Source organism: Monodelphis domestica, chromosome 4, assembly GCF_027887165.1.
Source record: "Monodelphis domestica isolate mMonDom1 chromosome 4, mMonDom1.pri, whole genome shotgun sequence".
In the NCBI taxonomy this organism is placed as follows: domain Eukaryota; kingdom Metazoa; phylum Chordata; class Mammalia; order Didelphimorphia; family Didelphidae; genus Monodelphis; species Monodelphis domestica.
This window is the reverse complement of record NC_077230.1, coordinates 266,338,753-266,362,339: the sequence shown is the minus strand read 5'-3', so window position 1 is coordinate 266,362,339 and position 23,587 is coordinate 266,338,753. Positions and strand designations below refer to the sequence as shown.

Genomic DNA, 23,587 nt, shown 5'->3' with positions numbered 1-23,587 from the left:
TCCTGTATGACTGGGAAACTGAATGCCCTCTACTTGCTGTTCAGAAAACCCAACCAAGGACCTAGGTTATGTTTAAAGATTGATGTGATGAGTTTTCTCATAATTGTAAATCTAAACAACCCATATGTCATATCGGAAAAGTCACACTATACATATCAACTAGTTATTATTTCTATGTTCTTTTGATTGTTTAAAGCTACTTGGCAGGGTTTGTGGGATATTTCAGTCCACCCTCAATTTCAGAGAAGATGGAAGATACCAACCTTACTCCAAAAGGGAAAGAATCTGGTGTGATATGGAAATCACTTTAAAAGACTGATATATATTAATTTAAGGTCGCCAAGGAATTCAGCTATGTAATTCCTAAATGAAAACTCAAGTCAGCAGTCAACCTTTTATGGAGTTTTTAATTACAAACAGGAGGAAGAAAGGTATGAGAGAGAGAGAGAGAGAGAGAGAGAGAGAGAGAGAGAGAGAGAGAGAGAGAGAGAGAGAAAGGGGAGAGAAGGGAATAGGGCTTAAATAGCCCCTCTGCTTAGGCTGGGCCAAAGGCCCAAACCCTTAGATACCTGAGGCAAAGAAAAGAGATCAGTCCCTATCACTCACGTGACCAAAATGGAGAAACAGTCTCAGGGGCCTCCAACTCCAGCCTCCTTCAGAGCAAACCCTCCTCTCAGACCTCTCCAGGACCTCTATCCTCTCAGACTCCTTCAGAGCAAAACCTCCTCCTCCTGTCCTCAGACCCTGCTATCTTTAAGGAAACCATCTAAGTCCCCTCCCCTCAGTTCTCACATCTACCAATCACTGTCCATGTCTTCTCTGTGCCAATGGTGGCTCTAGCTTAACCCAGGACCGCCCAGAGGTCTGTTTCCTTTGCACATGTCTGTTGAAGGTCATATTCTCAAATAATTAAATCTTGATCTTTGCTACAGCCCTTCCTAAATCCTGTTACTCTGAGTAGGGTGGAAATTGCATTTTCCAAGACCTGGTTCTGTCATTCCAAGTATCTCTATTGTATCAATTCTAAAATCAATCATGACTCAAAGAACTTCCTGTTCTATGCTTAAGCATAGGTCAAAGCCCTTTCCATTGTTTAGCAAAAGGTTTCTGTCCTAAAGTAGTCTTAAGTAGGGAGAAGAAGGATCCTCCCATGCCGATGGGGTTCACATTCCAATAGAGTTCTTACTATCAGTAGGAAATTTTTCAAGTATGAAATTTCCCAATGGGGAAATTTCCAACATTCATAAGTCTAAGAAATTTTAAGGTTTACACTGGGAAGAAGCCAATTAGACAGGAACTGGCAGCCTATCATGTTCCCACTCTCAGCTCGCTACACTAGGGATTTCAAGGACTTCTTGTGTGAGATCTGGATCTCTTCCTCTAGGTTAAGCTGTTACCTTGTTCCCAATGGGAGAGCTCCTCCACTCTATATTGTTGGGTATATAATCTCCTATGTATATTTTCTCCAATTTCTGTTTTGCTATAAACTTGGATAAATAGATTTCTTTGCTGTGTTCACTGTGAATCTGGTTATTTGTGAGAAGCGTGGAGCCTTGGTTATAAAGCTTGGGGTCCTGTTTTCTCCCTTAAAAAATAGCAAACAGAAATTCAGCTCAATTCTGACAGTATCCCTTAAACTAACAATATTTAAGGGAGCAGATAGATAAAATTCTAAACTAGTATTCCCTCTCTGAAGAGAGCAGTGGCCAAACTTCTGGCCCCAATCTCTTGTCCTAATTGGCAGAAATTAAAGTCTCCACTGGAGGAAGGAGGAGCAGGAGCAGGAGCTAGTGATAGCGCCAACCTACATGTTGGGGATTCACCCTGAGCAACATAGTTTGTTAGAAAAGAGACCCAAACCTTTAGTTATCCTGACTCTTAACCCTCTCCCAGACCATAGTCAATCTTGTGCACTTACGAGGTTAAGTAACCCTTCCATGAGGTGCTGGGGATGCAAAGATACCATCTAGAGACATACATTCTATCGGAGAGACAAGGTATACTATACTTACATTCAAGTTCTATATAAGTATATACAGAATAATTTGGAAAGGCACTAGCAGTAGGGGATTGAGAAAAGGCTTCACGGAGAAGGATGTACTTAAGCTGAGATTTAAAGGACGAGAGGAATTCTATTAATCTATTCTGTTGTAAATCAATATCCGGCACTAGCCTAGTGCTCCCCACGCAGCAGGTGTTTAAGAAAGAGTGGGAGAATAGTATTACTCCACTGCAACAACTCATTCGGGTATGAAGCTATTTCCTGCGCTTGCGCCGAAATTCCTAGGACCGCCCTTCCCTCTCCCCCTCCCCCCCCCTCCCCCCCGATTGAGCGAGAAATAGCCCGGGACTGGGTGTGTTCCCGCGCTTCTGTCCCGCCTTTGGCTGGCTTTTTGAATCACTGAGTTAACGTTGTCGCCTCTGGATGACGTAAAAGTCTGTTTGGAGGCGGGGCTGAGGTGTCGGTGCCTGTGACGGTGCTCTGAGGCTCAGCTTGGCCAAGCTTGGCCGGGCTTGGCCGGGCTTGGGCCCTACTTGGGCCCCCGAAGCAGTAGACACCGGCCCTGGCGTTGAGCCGATTCCGCCAGGTGAGTGACTGAACGAACGCTGGAATCCCCGCCGATCGAGCGGGGCGGCGCGGGCGCTGAGCTGAGTGTGGGACGCAATTGGGCCTTCGGGGCGCGAGACCTGGCAGCGAACTAGGCTGGCAGATGGAACGGTCCGTTCGCGGCCTACTGCGCAGGCCCCGGCAGGTAGTGGAGCCGAAGCCTGGAAGCCACGTTGCACGCCCGCACCCCGACTTGGGAATCGCCGGGACACAGGCAGAACTGAAAGGTGCCATTGAGCTCATCTGATCTAGCCTCGCCATTTTACAGATGAAGAAACTGAGGCCTGTAGCAGGGTTTTGACTTACCCAAATTTTCACCCGGGGGAGCTAAACTAGGACTCGAAACTGTGAATGTGCTAGGTTTCTCCCCCCCACCCCCCAGCAGTAAAAGGGAAGTTTTAATCATCTTTCCCTTCCCACCAGTTGCAACCTGCCTCAAGAATTATTCTCGCTCTTACCTCTCTTTATCTAGTGCCTCTTATTTCTTAAACCTTTGTTGCCAGAATAATAATATTGTGAAGGCACCGGTCTTACCGGACCACTGAGGAATTTCTTTTGCCTTTGAAGATAAAATGCAAATTCTTTTGCATTTAAGACCTTTCACAGCCTGGTTCCCTACTTTTTTTCCCCCAATGTTATTACCTTATTAAAAGTTTTTTGAAGAAAATTTTCAGGAAGTAGGTAGGTATTGAGTTGGATCTTGAAACATGGGTTTCAATGCAGCTAGAATAGTGGGAAAGGGATTCTAAGCAAAAAGTAAGGCTCAAATGCTTTTGTGAGACTGGAAGTAGATTAGCAATAAAACTATCACTGAATGATGATAATATAGTAAAGATGCCATAATGTCACAGAGGAAAGGAAGCACCATCACAAAAAAATTTAAAACAAGTTTTATCCTTCCAGGAAAACAGCAATTTAATTTCCTGTACAAATAATAGAAATACAAATGCTATATTTGCAATATATTCCATCATTTCCCAATCTTTGGGCCTAAAGGTTATTTCTAGTAGAACGTAAACATATTAAGGGCAAGGACTATCCTATTTGTGTTCTCTGAACAATGCCTGGCACATAAAAGGTACTTAATAAACACTTTCTTGGTTGGCATCTGTGATTATATTTTTCATACTTCATTCCCTTTCACCCCAGCCTTTCTTTCAGTAATAAACTTTAGATATAACCCTAGTAATAGTGGGAAAAGCAGTGGACTTGGAAGACTTTGGTTCCCATCCCACCTCTTAAACAAGCTATTTAATAATCTTTTTGAACAATGATACATGTAAAATCCAGTAGAATTGCTCATCAACCCCTAGAGGGGAGAGGAAGGAGAAGACGGAAAGAACATGAATCATGTAACCATGGAGAAATATTTTGAATTAATTAAATGAAAAGAAAAAATATAACTTCTTTGAGTTTCATTTTCTCACATGTGAAATGGAGATAATGCTTGCACGACCTCATTAACAGGTTGTTGTGAGAAGTCCTTTTTAAGTTTAATTACTGCTAATATAAGCACTTGGAAAGGTATGTAATTAATTTTTAAATTCTTATTATATATTGCTAGATTGTGCTACAGAAAGATTGTACTAATTAAAGGTTCCAACTAGAATATAATTAATTTCCATTTTCTTACAACCCCACCGAAGTGGAATTTCCTCATTTTAATTATATTTGCCACTTGAAGGGTTAAGGTACCTCATTTTATTTCAAATGTCTTCTGATCTTTTACTTTAAGTGTCAGAGGGGTCTTTGTATAAAGGTAGTGAAATTTTTTTAATACATTGTGCTCTAAATTTAAGATTTAGTTACCCCTTTTTGTGTTTCTCTCTTAACATAGGGTTTTTTAACATACGGTTTTTTGTTGTTATTCAATACAGGATTTATATATATGCAAAACAGAAGAAAATGAAAAGAAAGGTAACAAAAGTTGGAAACTTTAGGCTTAGTCCCAATGAGGAAGCCTTTCTTTTGAAGGAAGAATATGAAAGAAGACGAAAACAAAGATTACTACAGGTGCGACTCATTCTACTTTTTAAAAATTATTGCAATCTTATTAGCATTCAAATGAATCTTAAGCATAAAATAAAAATAATGTAACAAAAATAAATATACCAAGGACATACTACTGGTAAGTAACTGAGGCCAGGTTTGAACTCAAGTCTTCCTAACTCTAGTTCCAGGACTCTATCCACTTCTCTACCTAACTGTTCTCTAAGGAGAAAGAGCTAAGTTCCCATACTGATTAGTAGTGGGATCATACTTGTAAGTATTCTTTCCTCTTCCAGATGGGGTGAGTTTGGGATACCTAGTCTCAAAATAATAATAATAATAATATATTGGTTGGGTTGGGGTTTTTTCATTCAGAGTTGCTCAAAATTTGGTAGTTTTTACTCTGGTATTCATAGTTCATTGTCAACTACATACTTTTTTTCTTTTACTAATTTCCTCTACCTTCATCCTCCCACTGCCACTATTGAACAATTTTTTTTTTTAATAAATCCTCAAAACATAGATGCACATAGTTTGGCAAAGCAAATTCCCTATAAATTTTTGACATTGATTGTGTCTTAAAATGCTTGTCTGTATTTTAAATTCATCAACTCTAGCAGGAGAAAAGTGGTATTTTTTTTGTCTAAACTCTTTTCTTTTAGATTTATGGTTTATCATTTTTTATTTTTATACATATATAGCACAATTCTAAAGTCTTTCAAAGTTGTTTTCCTTTATAATGTTGTTATCTTTTCTCCTAGTTCTATTCACTTCATTCCGCATCAATTCATAGAAATCTTCCCAGTTTCCTTGGAAGCTGTCCATTTCTTCATTTCCTTTTGGCACAATAAAAATCCATCATATTATTATGTACCACTGTTTCTTTAGCCATTTTCCCAAAGGATAGGCTCTTAGATTCTAATTTTTGCCTATTGCAAAAAGAAATGCTATGAATATTTTTGTAGGTAGAGATCCTTTTCCACTTGTTTTAATTTTTTTCAGTATGAGCCTGATTGTATTATAACTTGGTTATAGAGTATTCATAGTTGAATAGCTTTTGGGGCATAATTCAATTTGCTTTCCAGATTAGCTGGACTAGTTTGTAGTTCCACCAAGAGTGTAGTGCAATACTTATTTATTTCTCTTTGCCTGCCCCTCTAACTTTTGTCATCCTTGCCTGATAGGTATGGGGCAGAACTGCAAAGTTGCTTCAATATTCATTTCTCCATTAGTGACTTAGAGCATTCTGAAGTGTTTTTTTATTGATCTGTTAAAAATATATCATAATTTCTACCAGTATCTCTCCTTTTCCCCCACCCAGAGAGCTAACATATATAACAAATATTTTTTAAGGACAAAAAAGAAGGAAAAAATAAGCATAACTGATTTACTACATTAAAAATTTCTGAAAATATATGCAATGTACTACATTATTTGACCTTACACCTCTGCAGCAGACAGTGGTGGCAATGTCTTATTTGTTTTCTTTGGAGCCATGCCTAGTCTTAATAATTTTGCAACATTTACTTTTTTTTGTGGAAGTAGTGGTGATTTCCTTTTATTGTTGTAGTCACTGTGTATGTTGATTTCTTGACTCTTGCATTACTCTATATCAAGTTCAAGTAGATCTTTCCATGCTTCTCTGTATTCATCATACTCATAATTTCCTATAGCACAGTAATATTCCATTCATTCACATAGCATAATCTCTAATTGATGAGCATCTACTTTATTTCCAATTCTTTGTTATTAGAAAAATGTTCTGCTGTATTTTGGTATTTAAGAAGCTAAGAGAACAAGCCTTTTAGTGGAATCTCTGAGTTAAAGGGCAAGAACATTTTAGTCTATCATAATTCCATATTGCTTCCATTTCAACTGAGCAAGACATTTAAGTTTGATGTAAGAATTTACCAGAAAGATAATTAGCTACCCAGCTGATTACTGTGAAAGGTTTATAGAAATCTTTTTCCTAGAGTTTTTTAGAAGATAAATGGATTTCTATATGATGATTTGGATATGATTTTGCAAAGAAATAAACTCTTTAAGATTTTCTTTAAAACACTCAATGTTTCTACCAGATTTGTTTGACCTGCCACACTTTTTTTGTTATCAGAGTAGAAGAGTGAAAATGGCTGTTTTCTGGTAGGGATTCCAACTTCTTTTTCTATCCTAATTTTTCCTATCTTGAATATTTTTTTTTCATTGCTATCATTTTCTTTAGACATTTGGGTATTGTATTGTGTTTTAAATAGCAAGGATAATAGATTTTCTTAAAGAGAATTCATTAATGATGTCATGTTTCCAAAATAATTTTTCAAAAATGTTCAATGTCTTTTGCCCAAACTAATTCTCAATTCTTTCTTTAGGTTAGAGAACAGGAAAGATATATTGCATTGCAGATAAGACAAGAAGTAAAACAGAGGAGAGATCAGCATCTTCATCATTTGGCAGAAGAGTTGAAGGAAGAATGGCAGAAGAAACAAGAAGAGAAAATCAAAGAACTGGAAAAACTGTACATAGCAAGCTTAAAATCTGTGGGAGAGGCACATCGTGATGCCAAAGAAAATGTGAGTAAACATTTCAGATAATCATAAAAGAGACAAAGTTGAATGCTTAAGCTTATTAATGCTACAATTCTATTTTTAAAAATAGTTTAGTGAATTTAGTTTTAAGTTGGATAGCCTAAATAATTATATGCTTTGATTAATCACAAATGCTTTAGAAATATTCAATGTGACAAGTTAAAACTCTCTTCACTAATTAAGTATAAAACTATTATGTGGAGAACCATTTATTGAGATAGAATACCACCTATCTTCCCAGAATTGTGCTTGTATTAATAACTCCTCACCAAAGCCTGCACCTCTATATGTACCCTTGATCCCATCCCCTTCTATTAACGTCTCTCACAAATTATCCATCTCTTCCTATCCTACTGGTTCCTTCCTTACTGCCTACAAATACCTCCAAGTCTCCATTATCCTCACTACCTCCTGCCATCCCCTCAAATTGTTGTCCTTTGCCTTTTGTCTCTTTCATAGCCCCAATCATAGGGGGGAAAGTTGTCTCTTTCTCTCTCTTTTTTTTTTTAAACTTTTATCTTCTGTAAATCAATACTAAATCAAAATCAGTTCCAAAGCAGAAGAGGGATGAGAGCTAGGCAATTGGGGTTTTAAATGAGTCGTCTGGTCACACAACTAGATAGTATCTGAGGCCAGAATTGAACCCTGGTCCTCCTGGTGCTTTATCCATTGTGCTACCTAGTTGCTCTCTTATTTGTTTCTCAATCCTCTGCTATTTTTGCTTTCTGTCTTGATTGTTGACTAAAACTATTCTTTCCAGACAAGTAATTACCAAGTCTGATGGCTTATTCTTAATTCTTAACCGTCACAAACCTTCCATTGTATATATGATGTTGTGGATCATTCTCTCCTCTATAATCTGAGTTCTCTTGATTTCTGCATTTCTACCTATCTTTCAAATTGCTCCTCTGTATTCCAAACCTTATTTATGAGTGTGTTCCATGGTTTTATTATGGACACTGCTTTCTCTGTGCTGCCTTACTTGGTTTTTCTCTTTGCCTCCTATATATTTAAGAATAACCTTTCTAGAAGATGACACCCAGATCTACATAACTAGACCTGCTTTTTCTCCCAAGATCCATTTTAATTTCTCCGTCTACCAGTTTGACATTTCAAACTGCCCTATCAGCATTTCATGCTCATTATATTGAAAACAAAATCCATTATCCTTACCTCTACATGTCTCTTTTCCAAGTTTCTCTATTATTGTTGAGGGTACCATCACCCTTCCAGTTTTATAATTCTTATACTAGCTAACTCCATATAGTCACTGAAATGACAATTTTTTTTGTCTTTTGTGCCTCCACATTAGTCTCCTTTTCTCTGTTCTTACTGTCAATACCTTGATTCATACCTTCATCATCTCTTACCTAGACTACTGCAATGGCCTTCTAATGGATATTCATACCTCATATCACTTTTCCATTCCATTCCCCCTCACAACTGCTGAAGTTATTTTACTAAAGCATAAGACTTAACATTGTCATTTTGCTACGTGGTGTAAAGATAATTTTAGGGTTGTAACTTAAAATCTAGATTTAATTGGTTGCTAAGGGAAATATCAAATAAAATACCCAAGTCAGTCTGGAAATTTATGGTAATTTAATTAATATAGAGGGAAGGAATTCAAGGAGAAGGAGGGAAGAGGATATAGGACTTCTCTTGCCTGGCTTGTGCCAGGGGGAGTTTAAAATCCCCATCTCTAGGTCTCTGAAGAAGATTAGAGGCTTCTAAGAGGATAAAGTTGGAAAGTAAATGAAGAAAACTCAGCCAGAAACTCACCACCAAACTGGACAATACCTTGTAGCCATGCTAAGATGCCGAAAGGCCCAGCCTGCTGCCACCAGCCAACTCTCCACCACCAGAAAGGTGCCCGAGAGAGGAAGTGAGCCAAATATATAGACCTTTCACTCTTGTGTCTCCTCCTCTAAATGACCATATCTTTTAGAGTTCTCATCTTCTTTGATTAGATTATATCTTTAGAGTTACTTAACACTTCTTTGTTAAGTTCACCTTTTGTGAGTTACTTAACCTTTTTGTGATTAATTTAACCTTTATAGTTACTTAACACCTTTTTGTATTAAGATCTTAGACTTAAAGTTCTAGCTTCACTATAAGATAAGCGTTAAGTACTTTCATAGTTCAATCAGGAGATTACAATTTTATCTTCCCCTAAAGTCTAAGTAGGGTGGAGTAATTTAAGGGTCACAATCCCCCCTGATTTTGTTAGACTAAGTATCTTCATTGTTAAAATCAGGAAATAGCTAAATCCAATCTTCACATTGGTAAACTTAAATGCATCTCTTTTGAATTTAGAATCAAATAAAAACTTCTCTTCCTTTTTTAGACTTTCACATCGTCACCAAACTGATCATGTTACTTTCTGTCCCATATTCTGTAGCCTAGCCAAATTGTCCTTGCTATATTTTATACATTTCTCAATTCTCAAATTCTCTCCCACCTTTCCTTCCCCCTTCCCAGCCCACCCCACCTCCCCTCTCCCATTGAAATGTTAAAAATCTCATAGATTTTATGTGTAATCAAGTAAAACATTTTCCTATATTAATCCTTTTGTAGAAGGAAATTTGAATTTTAAAAAATGAAAGAATGAAAGTGAAAAAAGTTTTGATCTGGATTCAAGCTCTCATGAGATTTTTTTCTCTGGAAGCAGATGGCATTTTTTATCATGAGTCTTTTGGGATATTTTTAGGTCATTATATTGTTGAGAATAGCTAAGTTATTCACAGTTATTCATTATACAGTAGTATTACTACCACTAAGTATGATGTTCTTCTGGATCTGTTTATTTCACTCTGCTTCTTTTCTTGTAAGTTTTTCCAGGTTTTTCTGAGCTCCTCCTACTTATTTCTTGTAATAACACAATAATATTCCATTATAATCTATATTTATACATAACTTATTTAGCCATTCTCCCAATCGATGGGTATCCCCTCACTTTTCAATTCTTTGCCCTCACAAAAAGAACTGCTTTAAATATTTTTGTACATATAGGTCCTTCGCCTTTTTGCTTTTTTTCCCCTTTTTAATCTCTTTGGGATATAAACCTAATAGTTGAGTCAAAATAGGTCCAAATTGCTCTCCAGAAAGATTGACTCATTTCACAACTCTCCCAACAGTGCATTGGTACCTCAATTTTCACACATCCCCTCCAAATTTTATCATTTTTCTTTTTTGTCATAATAGCAATCTGATAGGTATGGGCTAGTATCTCAGAGTTGTTTTAATTTGCATTTCTCTGATTAATAGTGACTTAGAGCATTTTTTTTTGCAATACCATAGAGCTTTAATTGCTTCATCTGAGACCTGCCTATTCATATCTTTTGACCATCTATCAGTTTGAGAATGACTTGTATTCCAATATATTCAACTCATTTCTCCTTATATTTGAGAAATGAAGCCTTTATTAGAATTATAGAAAATTTTGCACCATCATGATTTCTGTGTATTACTCTCTGCCCTATTTCCCCTTTAGTTTCTGACCACCACCTCCTCCCCCAATTTGCCCTCTTTTCTATCAGCCCCAACCTCCATTTTCTTATCCTCTTCCCTTCCCCCCTACTTTCCTATAGGGTAAGATTTCTATACCCATTGATTATGTATGTTCCTTGTTTCCTTTAATACCCAAGTACTAATTATCTTAAATGTTTTTAATATTTTTGTGTACTTGTCACTTGTGTCATTTTTGTTTGTATCCTAGCACAATGCCTGGTAATAAATAAATATTTATTGTTTCTTGCTTGAAGAGCTTTAAACAACATGAAAGAGATCTTTTAATTCAGCCTAGATGACTGAAGACATTGAAAGTTCACTTGATTGAATTTTTTTTAGAATATACTACTGCTTAGAATGTTGCTTATTCATTAAGTGGGTACTTTTAATTTTGTGAACACTAACTAGTTAGATATTAACATTTGGTTGTTTTTTTAATTTAATTTTTTAATTTACCTTGAAAATAAATGCTGTTGATCAGATTTGTTTTTTAAAAAACCTTTTGCTGGCCCCCTATATGGCTCATAATCTCAGTACTATCTGTTATTTCACTAAGTAGGTTTGACCTTTGTTATATATGCTCTTAATTTAACTCAAACAAAATACCTTGAAAACATGAAGAGAAATGCCTTACCTGTTAATTTGTGACTCGTTTACTTGAGTCTTCATTTGATTTAAAATCAGAACTCATTGTTTCTTTGTGAATTATGATGAGAAATTGATGTTTTATGGGCCTCATCAGAAATCATTAAAAAATTAGCAAGCCAATCAATTATAAAGAAGATAGTTCTCTGTTAATTATTATTGAGAGGAAGGAGCTATTTTTAAAGACTGACTTAAATAAGAAATTTTTAAAAGCTAAGTGTAGTTGTGATTTTCATTATTCTGAATATCATCACCATTAATTTCACTTTTTAATGTTTTAAGAAAGGAAACTTTAAAATTTTGTTTCAAGTAAGTCATGTTTCTACTGGTTATGTTTACTTTTGTGATAACGTTTTAAATTGACTTGAAAAAATGAATTTTAGGAACCTGATGTAGAATATTTGGCAAAGCAAACAGAGGAAAGGCAACAAAGAGCAGAGGAAAGAGGGCGGAAAGCTCTGAAAAAAGTGAAAAATCAAAAAGAAAAGCTCCTGAAACAGAAAACCTGGTAAAGTAGCAGATTTAATGTTTCATATTTTTTGTAGAAGGAAAAGGTGATGAGAATGTTTTTAATTGTGACTCAAATTAACATAATTTTTTAAATTTTAATTTTTAAGTATTGTATGTGCAAATATTAGATAATAGCTGTAGGTAAAGAGACTATCAAGTAGCATTTATGCTTTCAAGTTTTTTCAGTTAAAAAGCTTTTGTATTCTCTCCTCTGCTTCTCCTTAATGAGGTGAAGGGGAGGCCTTGTGACAAGCATAGTCAAGCAAAACAAATTCCTGCATTAGCCATATGCAAAAATGTCTGCCTTCTTTTGTATTTTGCATTGGACCTTACCTCTATCCAAGGTGGTGTAGCATGTTTTCTCTAGTTATGCTTACTTCTCTATCAATTTTTATAAGATTCCTCCTTATAGTGCTGTAATATTCTAGTACATTTGTATATCATAATTTGTTCAGTCATTCCCTATTAGTTGGGTACTCCCTTATTTTCCACTTCTTTGTCACTACAAAAAGCTTCTATAAATATTTTTTGCACTCATGGATCCTTTTCCTTTTCCTTTTTTTTTTTAAATAAAACACTTACCTTATATCATAGAATCAATATTATTAGGACTTCTTCCTTAACTACTAAATGACTAGGAAAAAACCATAGTCCTTATAACTGTTGAAAAGGGTAATCAAAAGAATGTGCATAACTTTAAACACCTTATAAAATCGTTCTTTTTAAAAAACCTATATATAGCAAGGATGTTATTTTTTCATTTTATTTAACTAGATGATTTAGAATATGTGTAGGGGTTAACCAGCGCACAGGAATTGAGGTAGAAAGGAGGATAAAAAAGGGGTGGAATGTTGGTTGGTCTGTCAGTTGCTGACTGTTAGGACTGATAGTTGCAGGAAGTTGACTGCTAGGTGTGCGTTAGTCCTTGGGGGTTGGTTGCTGGTGGTGTGGGTTGGTGATTAGTTGGTGGTTGGCCTTTAGTTGCTGGAATAAAAAGGTGGGCCTGAGCTTACTGAGAGGGCTTTTGGCTTTAGCCTTTAGAGGGTTTTTTGCCTTTTGGGTTTGGGGCTTTTGGTTTGGTCTGTTTGAGTTTTTCCCCTTCCTTGAACTTTTTGGAAGGTGGCTGGTCTTCATTGACAGACCTAATTGGGGTTGGATTAAACACTGATTGGGTTGGTTTTGATTGGACTGGATTGTATTGGAACTTTGTGGGGTTCTTGTTATTAGAGGTAGTTATAGGCAGTTTTAAATAGTAATTATAGGCAGTTATAGATAGTTACAGGATAACTAGTATAGACATTAGGAAATTTCTTTCTCTACCTCTTTCCTATTTCCCTCCTTTACTGTATTCATTTTTCTATATTCTTTTACTATCTTTATTTTAATTAAACTAAATGTTAATTGTTAAAAGCTACTAGAAGTTTTCTTTTCTCTGTCTTAAAGGGATAATATTAATTTACAACTCTACTATGTTCTCATTGAAACTTAAATTTATTAAAAGCTGCTCTCTTATTTTGTCAGAACCCCTATTTTAACCAGTACAGTTCTTTCTAGTTCTGGCACTGCTAACTATCACTCATTTGACTTTTGTAAGGGGGAAAATTATTTAAAAGGATTGGACTGGATTATTTAAGAGTGTAGTTGCCAGGAATTTAATTTATTCCAAAGAGATTTATTTATAATTTATTTATAAAATATAGAAAGAGTAAAGTAAGAAAATTAGAGAGAGAATAGAGTAAGATATCTAGCCTAAGCACTAAGTAATTTTCTCCCAGCCCCTGGCAGGGAGAGTTAGTCCTTAGGCCTCGCAAAGCCCAGTACCTGCAGGAAAAACTCTCTCAAGAAGTAAGTCTCTCCTGAGGCTAGTTTTTGCTACTTTGTTTGTTTGTTTTTTTTTTTCCAGAAAATTCAGTAGTTATGAGTCAGCTTTTCACTCACCACATGTCAGTTCAAAGAAAAAGATTTTAGAACAGCTTCACCAGGAAGCAGGGTCTTGGGTCCAGTCAGCACATTCTTCACTTCAAAAAATGAAGAACTGCCAGTCGAATTCCAGTCAAGATGTTGTTGTTCCCTTTTAAAGACACTTTCTCTTGTGTCACTTCCTGTGCCTTCCCTAATTGTATGTCTACCAATCACAGTTGAAGCGCTGCTTTAGGACTGCCTAGGAGACAGTCAATTCTTATTCGTCACTCACTATCGCACATGTGGGTCACAGACCTTCCCCACTCAAATGTGAATGGAATGTTTACACCTTTGGTGATTAAATCTAAAAATGGGCAGATCTTCCTACTCAACTTTTTTTTTTTAACCCTTACCTTTCCTCTTGGAATCAGTACTGTGCATTGGTTCCAGGGCAGAAGAGTGGTAAGGGCTAGACAGTGAGGGTTAAGTGACTTGCCTAGGGTCACACAGCTGGGAAGTGTCTGAGGTCTCTAGACCTGGCTCTCAATCCACTGAGCTACCCAGCTGCCCCCCTACTCAACTTTAAAGTAGGGTGTTTACACATTTAGTGATTAAAATCTAAAAATAGGCAGGGGTTACAATTTAATCTTCACAATCAGGGGAGAGTTAATTATTTTCATTTTCACAATCAGGGGAGAGTTAAATTTAATATTCCCACTTTCAGATAGGCCTACACTCTCTTTAGCCAGGTTCCATAGTCTGTGAACATAAAACTATTTATTGAGACTTCTTCAGGATAGAGACTACCTCAAGGGTTATAAAAATCAAATGATACAATATGTGTGAATACTGTTAGCTACCTAGTTTGCAATCCAGTTGGAAAGTGATGAGGTGTGAAAGGATATTAGAAAATAAATATTGTTTTATTAGTTTAGGGATAAAAAGTAAAGTGGCTGGCTTGAGAAAAGAACTGGAGTTTGAAGCAGAGCTGAGAAAGTGTATTGATTTCAGATGTGACAGTTATAACCGTTTTTCTATGTCATTTACTCTCTGGCAGTTGGGAGTTGGTCTCTGGCAGTTGGTATAGACACACTCTCAGAGACTCTCTCAGGACTGGAGGAGGTAACATCTTTGCCTCTCTCTGTCTGAGGGAAAGATCTGAAGGAGCTCGGTGTTTTCCTTTCCCAACTTGGGAAACACTATTGAACATCTTTTGTGGTTTTTATAGATTGGTTTATATCTGAGAAGACCAAAGAAAAACCTGGCCTTTGGTTTGGACTCTTGAATCTGTTAAGACTCAGAGTCCTAACTGGATTCTTGTTGAGGCTCAACTAGCTAGCCTTTGGTATTTTATAATTTGAAGGCGAAGTTAAGATTTATAAGGATAATAGCGGTAGTTTTTATTTAGATAGTATAAATTTGGGTTAATCAGATCAGGGAGGATTAGTATATCCTGTGAAACACAGGAGAAACAGTTCTTGTGGAACCTGGGAGTTTATTTGGGTGGATTTAGAATCCCTTAGGATTAGAAATCCTTTATTTATCCTTATATATTTCAATAAACATTTTATTTTTATAATAAGAGTCTCTTTAGCATCCTTGCACCTGCCCCTGAAGGGAAGTTCACATTTGAGCTTCACCTCATCATTGAGGATACTTTTGATTACCTCTATCAGAAGTATCCAAACAGTTTTTGAACAGTTTTGAACCTATATTGAAACAGTTTTTCCATCAAAAGATTTTATTTTTATGATTTGAATTAAAAAAATATATTTTTACAGGTGACAGGGATTCATAATTTTATTCATGTCCTTTGTTCTTTGTACCTTGTCTGGTCTCTGTGAGTTATTGTGAAGCGTGTGTGGTTTTTTTTTTTTAATATATTTTATTTGATCATTTCCAAGCATTATTCATTAAAGACATAGATCATTTTCTTTTCCTTCCCCCCACCCCCCCATAGCCGACGCATAAGTCCACTGGGCATTACATGTTTTCTTGATTTGAACCCATTGCTATGTTGATAGTATTTGCATTAGAGTGTTCATTTAGAGTCTCTCCTCTGTCATGTCCCCTCAACCGCTGTATTCAGGCAGTTGCTTTTCCTCGGTGTTTCCACACCCATAGTTTATCCTTTGCTTATGAATAGTGTTTTTTTTCTCCTGGATCCCTGCAAATTGTTCAGGGACATTACACCGCCACTAATGGAGAAGTCCATTACGTTCGATTATACCACAGTGTATTATTAGTCTCTGTGTACAATGTTCTCCTGGTTCTGCTCCTCTCGCTCTGCATCACTTCCTGGAGGTTGTTCCAGTCTCCAAGGAACTCCTCCACTTTATTATTCCTTTTAGCACAATAGTATTCCATCACCAACATATACCACAGTTTGTTCAGCCATTCCACAATTGATGGGCATCCCCTCGTTTTCCAGTTTTTGGCCACCACAAAGAGCGCAGCTATGAATATTTTTGTACAAGTCTTTTTGTCCATTATCTCTTTGGGGTACAGACCCAGCAGTGCTATGGCTGGGTCAAAGGGTAGATATTCTTTTGTCACCCTTTGGGCATAGTTCCAAATTGCCCTCCAGAATGGTTGGATCAGTTCACAACTCCACCAGCAATGAATTAATGTCCCTACTTTGCCACATCCCCTCCAGCATTCATTACTTTCCTTTGCTGTCATGTTAGCCAATCTGCTAGGTGTGAGGCGATACCTCAGAGTTGTTTTGATTTGCATCTCTCTGATTATAAGAGATTTAGAACACTTCTTCATGTGCTTATTAATAGTTTTGATTTCTTTATCTGAGAACTGCCTATCCATGTCCCTTGCCCATTTATCAATTGGAGAATGGCTTGATTTTTTGTACAATTGATTTAGCTCTTTATAAATATGAGTAATTAAACCTTTGTCAGAGGTTTCTATGAAGATTTTTTCCCAATTTGTTGTTTCCCTTCTGATTTTAGTTACATTGGTTTCGTTTGTACAAAAGCTTTTTAATTTGATGTAGTAAAAATTATTTATTTTACATTTTGTGATTCTTTCTATATCTTGCTTGGTTTTTTTTTTTATTAATATATTTTATTTGATCATTTCCAAGCATTATTCGTTAAAGACATAGATAATTTTCTTTTCCTCCCCCCCCCACCCCCCATAGCCAACGCGTAAGTCCACTGGGCATTAGATGTTTTCTTGATTTGAACCCATTGCTTTGTTGATAGTATTTGCATTAGAGTGTTCATTTAGAGTCTATCCTCTGTCATGTCCCCTCAACCGCTATATTCAGGCAGTTGCTTTTTCTCGGTGTTTCCACTCCCATAGTTTATCCTTTGCTTATGAATGGTGTTTTTTTCTCCTGGATCCCTGCAAGTTGTTCAGGGACATTACACCACCACTAATGGAGAAGTCCATTACATTCGATTATACCACAGTGTATTAGTCTCTGTGTACAATGTTCTCCTGGTTCTGCTCCTCTCGCTCTGCATCACTTCCTGGAGGTTGTTCCAGTCTCCATGGAACTTCTCCACTTTATTATTCCTTTTAGCACAATAGTATTCCATCACCAACATATACCACAGTTTGTTCAGCCATTCCCCAATTGATGGGCATCCCCTCGTTTTCCAGTTTTGGGCCACCACAAAGAGCGCAGCTATGAATATTTTTGTACAAGTCTTTGTGTCCATTATCTCTTTGGGGTACAGACCCAGCAGTGCTATGGCTGGGTCAAAGGGTAGATATTCTTTTGTCGCTCTTTGGGCATAGTTCCAAATTGCCCTCCAGAATGGTTGGATCATTTCACAGCTCCACCAGCAATGAATTAATGTCCCTATTTTGCCACATCCCCTCCAGCATTCATTACTTTCCATAGCTGTCATGTTAGCCAATCTGCTAGGTGTGAGGTGATACCTCAGAGTTGTTTTGATTTGCATCTCTCTGATTATAAGAGATGTAGAACACTTTTTCATGTGCTTATTAATAGTTTTGATTTCTTTATCTGAGAACTGCCTATCCATTTCCCTTGCCCATTTATCAATTGGAGAATGGCTTGATTTTTTGTACAATTGATTTAGCTCATTATAAATATGAGTAATTAAACCTTTGTCAGAGGTTTCTATGAAGATTTTTTCCCAATTTGTTGTTTCCCTTCTGATTTTAGTTATATTGGTTTTGTTTGTACAAAAGCTTTTTAGTTTGATGTAGTCAAAATTATTTATTTTACATTTTGTGATTCTTTCTATATCTTGCTTGGTTTTAAAGCCTTTCCCCTCCCAAAGGTCTGACATGTATACTATTCTATGTTTACCCAATTTACTTATGGTTTCCTTCTTTATGTTTAAGTCACTCACCCATTTTGAATTTATCTTGGTGTAGGGTGTGAGGTGTTGATCTATTCCTAGTCTCTCCCACACTTTCTTCCAATTTTCCCAACAGTTTTTATCGAATAGTGGATTTTTGTCCCAAAAGCTGGGATCTTTGGGTTTATCGTATACTGTCTTGCTCAGGTCGCTTTCCCCCAGTCTATTCCACTGATCTTCCTTTCTGTTTCTTAGCCAGTACCAAATTGTTTTGATGACTGCTGCTTTGTAATATAGTTTTAGGTCAGGGACTGCAAGGCCCCCATCATATGTGTTTTTTTTTTTCATTATTTCCCTGGATATCCTTGATCTTTTGTTCTTCCAAATGAACTTTGTTATGGTTTTTTCTAAATCAGTGAAGAAGTATTTTGGTAGTTCAATGGGTATGGCACTAAATAGATAAATAAGTTTGGGTAGGATGGTCATTTTTATTATATTGGCTCGTCCTATCCATGAGCAGTTAATGTTTTTCCATTTGCTCAAGTCTAGTTTTAGTTGTGTGGCGAGTGTTTTGTAGTTGTGTTCATATAGTTCCTGTGTTTGTCTTGGGAGGTAGATTCCTAGGTATTTTATTTTGTCTAAGGTGATTTTGAATGGGATTTCTCTTTCTAGTTCTTGCTGCTGAGCTGTGTTGGAGATATATAGAAAAGCTGATGATTTATGTGGGTTTATTTTGTATCCTGCAACTTTGCTAAAGTTGTTGATTATTTCAATTAGCTTTTTGGTTGAATCTCTAGGATTCTTTAAGTAGACCATCATGTCATCCGCAAAGAGTGATAACTTGGTCTCCTCCTTGCCTATTTTGATGCCTTCAATTCCTTTATCTTCTCTAATTGCTACTGCTAGTGTTTCTAGTACAATGTCAAATAGTAGAGGTGATAATGGACATCCTTGTTTCACTCCTGATCTTATTGGGAATATGCATCTAGTTTATCCCCATTGCAGATGATATTAGCTGATGGTTTTAGATATATACTGTTTATTATTTTTAGGAATGACCCTTCTATTCCTATGCTTTCTAGTGTTTTTAATAGGAATGGGTGTTGTATTTTATCAAAGGCTTTTTCTGCATCTATTGAGATAATCATGTGGTTCTTGCTAGTTTGCTTGTTGATGTGGTCAATTATGTGGATGGTTTTCCTAATGTTGAACCAGCCCTGCATCCCTGGTATGAATCCTACTTGATCATGGTGAATGATCCTTCTGATCACTTGCTGGAGTCTTTTTGCTAGTATCCTGTTTAAGATTTTTGCATCTATATTCATTAGGGAGATTGGCCTATAGTTTTCTTTCTCTGTTTTTGACCTGCCTGGTTTTGGAATCAGTACCATGTTTGTGTCGTAAAAGGAGTTTGGTAGAACTCCCTCTTTGCTTATTATGTCAAATAGTTTGTATAGTATTGGGATTAACTGTTCTCTGAATGTTTGATAGAATTCACTGGTGAATCCATCAGGCCCTGGGGATTTTTTCTTAGGAAGTTCTTTGATGGCTTGTTGGATTTCATTTTCTGATATGGGATTATTTAAGAATTCTATTTCCTCTTCTGTTAGTCTAGGCAGTTTGTGTTTTTGTATATATTCATCCATTTCTCCTAAATTGGTGTATTTATTGCCATATAATTGGGCAAAGTAATTTCTAATGATTGCCTTAATTTCCTCTTCATCGGAGGTGCTGTCCCCCTTTTCATCTTTAATGCTATTAATTTGCTTTTCTTCCTTCCTTTTTTTAATTAGATTGACCAGTACCTTGTCTATTTTGTTTGTTTTTTCAAAGTACCAGCTTCTTGTCTTATTTATTAAATCAATAGTTCTATCACTTTCGATTTTATTGATTTCTCCCTTAATTTTTAGGATTTCTAGTTTGGTTTTCTGCTGGGGGGTTTTAATTTGATCGCTTTCGAGTTTTTTCATTTGCATTTCCAATTGATTGATCTCTGCTCTCCCTTGTTTGTTAATATAAGCATTCAGGGATATGAATTTACCTCTGATTACTGCTTTGGCTGCATCCCAAAAGGTTTGAAAGGATGTTTCGCCATTGTCATTTTCCTCGATGAAATTATTAATTGTTTCTATGATTTCTTCTTTAAACGGTTTTGGAGTATCATATTGTTTAATTTCCAATTGGTTTTAGATTTGGTTTTCCATGTACCATTACTAATCATTATTTTTATTGCCTTGTGATCTGAGAAGGCTGCATTCATTATTTCTGCTTTTCTGCATTTGTATGCTATGTTTCTGTGACCTAATGTATGGTCAATTTTTGTGAATGTGCCATGTGGTGCTAAGAAGAAGGTGTATTCCTTTTTATCCCTATTTATTTTTCTCCCTATGTCTATTAATTCTAATTTTTCTAAGATTTCATTCACTTCTTTTACCTCTTTCTTATTTATTTTTTGATTTGATTTATCTAAATTTGATAATGGTTGGTTTAAGTCTCCCACTAATATGGTTTTACTGTCTATTCCCTCCTTCAATTCTCCTAGTTTCTCCATTAGAAATTTGGGTGCTATATTATTTGGTGCATACATGTTGATTAATGATATTTCCTCATTGTCTAGAGTCCCTTTTAACAAAATATAATTACCTTCCCTATCCCTTTTGATCAGGTCTATTTTTGCTTTGGCTTTATCAGATATCATGATTACCACTCCTGCCTTCTTTCTATCAGTTGAGGCCCAGAAGGTCTTACTCCATCCTTTAATTCTGACCTTGTGGGTGTCAACCCGCCTCATGTGTGTTTCTTGAAGACAACATATGGTAGGGTTTTGGATTCTAATCCATTCTGCTATTCGTCTACTTTTTATGGGTGAGTTCATCCCATTCACGTTCAAAGTTATGATTGTCATTTGTGGACTCCCTGGCATTTTGATAGCCTTCCCTAATTCTAACCTTTTCTTCTTCGGCTCTACCTTTTAGTCCAGTGATTTACTTTGAATCAGTCCCCCTTGTCCCCTCCCTTGATGTTTCCCTTTCTACCCCTCCCTTTTTGTTCCCTCCCCCTCCCCCCTCTCTTTCCCTCAGTTTTTGTTCTCCCTCTCCCCCTCCCCCCTTTGGTTTTCCCTTCTCCCTACCCTTGTTGGGTAAGATAGAATTCAAGATCCCAATGGATCTGGATGTTTTTCCCTCTCAGAGTTGATTTCCCTGAGATTGAGGTTTAAGTAAACCCCCCCCCCTTCCTCTCCTTCTTATAGGAGTTTTCTTCCCCTCCCCTTCCCATGTGAATCTTTGTGTGAGAACGATTATTCTATTTGGTCTTTCTTTACCCCCTATTTATACATTACATTTTCCCCACATGTTAGTATACATAGATTGATATAAATGTAGTCCTTATAGAAGAGAGTTTGAGTAAAAGAAGAAGATAACATTTTTCCCCTTTCCTTAATATTTACCTTTTCAGGTATTCCTTGCTCTTTGATTTTCGGTATCAAAGTTTCCACAGAGCTCTGGTCTTTTCTTTGCAAAAAGTTGGAAGTCTTCTATTTTGTTGAATGCCCATACTTTCCCTTGGAAGTATATAGTCAGTTTTGCTGGGTAGCTGATTCTTGGTTGGAGACCCAGCTCTCTTGCCTTTCTGAAGATCATGTTCCATGCCTTAAGATCATTCAGAGTAGAACTTGCAAGGTCTTGTGTGACCCTGATTGGCATTCCTTTATATCTAAATTGTCTTTTTCTGGCTTCCTGTAGGATTTTTTCTTTTGTTTGATAGCTTTGGAATTTGGCAATTACATTCCTGGGAGTTGTCTTTTGGGGGTTTAGTGTAGAAGGTGTTCTGTGAGCTCTGTCAGTGGCTGTATTGCCCCCTTGTTCTAGAATCTCTGGGCAATTTTCTTTGATTATATCTTGTATCACCATGTCCAGGTTGGTGTTTATTTCTGGCTTTTCTGGGAGTCCAATTATTCTTAAATTATCTCTTCTCCCTCTATTTTCCAGATCTGTCATCTTGTCGGTGAGATATTTTATGTTCTCTTCTAATTTCTTGGTGTTTTGGCTTTGCTTTATTAATTCTTGCTCTTTTACACCATCGTTGTCTTCCAGCTGCCTGATTCTGGCCTTTAAAGCCTGATTTACCTTTTCAGTTTCATCACACTGGTTTTGTAGATGCGTGAATTTCTTTTACATTATTTCCAACTTTTCCTCCCAGAAGGCTTCCATCTTTTTGATCATTTTAGATTCAAATTCTTCATGGGTTTGTGGAGAGTTTCCATTTCCTTTGGAAGGTTTAGGAGCATTTTCTTGTATATCATCTTCTATCTGCTCTGTATTTTGTATTTTGGCTCCATAGAATGTGTCCAAAGTCGCCCCTTTCTTCTTATTTTTCTTGGTATTTTGGGGCTTCTGTGCTTCTGTGGAGTTTGCCATCTCTGAATGTGGAGGATTAGTTTTTCTTATCTCTGTCTGGTGTTCAGCGGCTTTAGTCCTGGGCAGATTGTCGGTTCTATGAGCTTTCCCTGGGTTAAATTGAGTATGCCTCACTGGAACTGGAGTGGAAGGGTCGGCCCAGGGTGCCACACTCTCCCCCGGCTCTCTGGGTCGGGTCGCTTTCCGGAAGTTGCCTTCAGAATAGCTGGCCATGAGGCTGTTTTGTCGGCCTGCGGGGGGATGGGCAGCGGCTTCCCGGAGGGCAGTGACTTTCACTGAGACTTGGATAGCAGGATCCAGCCCGTGAGGCTGTCTTCCCCACCCTGAGGGTTGCTGTTGTTTTGACCTTGCTCTCTGCCGGGAGCTCCGAGGGCAGTGACTTTCACTGGGACTCGGATAGAAGGCCCTGAGGGTTGTTGTTCAGACAACCCTGCTCTCTGAGCCGGGCCGGGCTGCGGCTTCCCGGAGCCTTGGACTCTGCGCTCTTACCCCTTAGGTCCGAGTGATCTGGGGTTCTGGCTTTTGAGGGGGGCCGTACCTTTTGATCCGGGTCCAGGTCCAGGAGGAGGGTTCCCAGGGTCTATGCTGTTGATCGTCTTGAATTTCGGCGCCTTAGGAGCTTATAGTTTGAGATCGGTTGGGAAGGGTTTTCCGGAGATCTGAACTTTAGCTTTCTCTAAGCCGCCATCTTGACCGGAAGTCAGCCTTTTTTTTTTTAAATGGCATTATAGCTGACATATTTCTTTGTTTTGGATTTGTCCTATCATTTTAGCTTGAGAACTTTTTTGGATCTTGAATCTACCATCTAGCATATTAATTATCTCTCAAGCTATGTTATTAAAATTTTGATAAGAATACATTTATGTCTGAATTCATTGTTCAAAATGTTTTATAGAAAAAGTTAAAGACATATTGTGTCCACTGTGTCAAGATGTCTGTTTCAGAACTATGACATAAGGAATTAGATTAGACAGCCTCTCAAGAACTTCTTCTGTTAAATATGTTTATTTGATGCAAAAGATTATATCATTGCATTATTTGAACTGACAATGCAAAATGATGTTGTGCATGGAGGGGAGGTCTTGAATCATGGAGGCCAGGGTTCAAGTCCTGCCTCTGATATATATTCAC

The 23,587-nt window shown here is 37.1% G+C and overlaps 1 protein-coding gene across 22 annotated transcripts in view; it reads left to right on the top strand.

The window, feature by feature from the left end:
* The first annotated feature begins 2,452 nt into the window (after positions 1–2,452).
* Positions 2,453–23,587, top strand: part of CEP295 (centrosomal protein 295) — a 257,489-nt gene continuing 236,354 nt past the window's right edge. For 17 of the 22 annotated variants that reach the window (XM_056794501.1, XM_056794493.1, XM_056794499.1 and 14 more), the window contains exons 1-4: positions 2,645–2,835; positions 4,486–4,621; positions 6,964–7,164; positions 11,718–11,842. In XM_056794501.1, the coding sequence (XP_056650479.1) occupies positions 4,514–4,621; positions 6,964–7,164; positions 11,718–11,842 (434 nt within the window). In that variant the 5' untranslated portion in view covers positions 2,645–2,835; positions 4,486–4,513. Of the gene's footprint in view, positions 2,589–2,644; positions 4,133–4,485; positions 4,622–6,963; positions 7,165–11,717; positions 11,843–23,587 lie in introns of those variants that run through there. The other 5 variants (XM_056794492.1, XM_056794503.1, XM_056794485.1 and 2 more) reach the window with 3 other exon arrangements.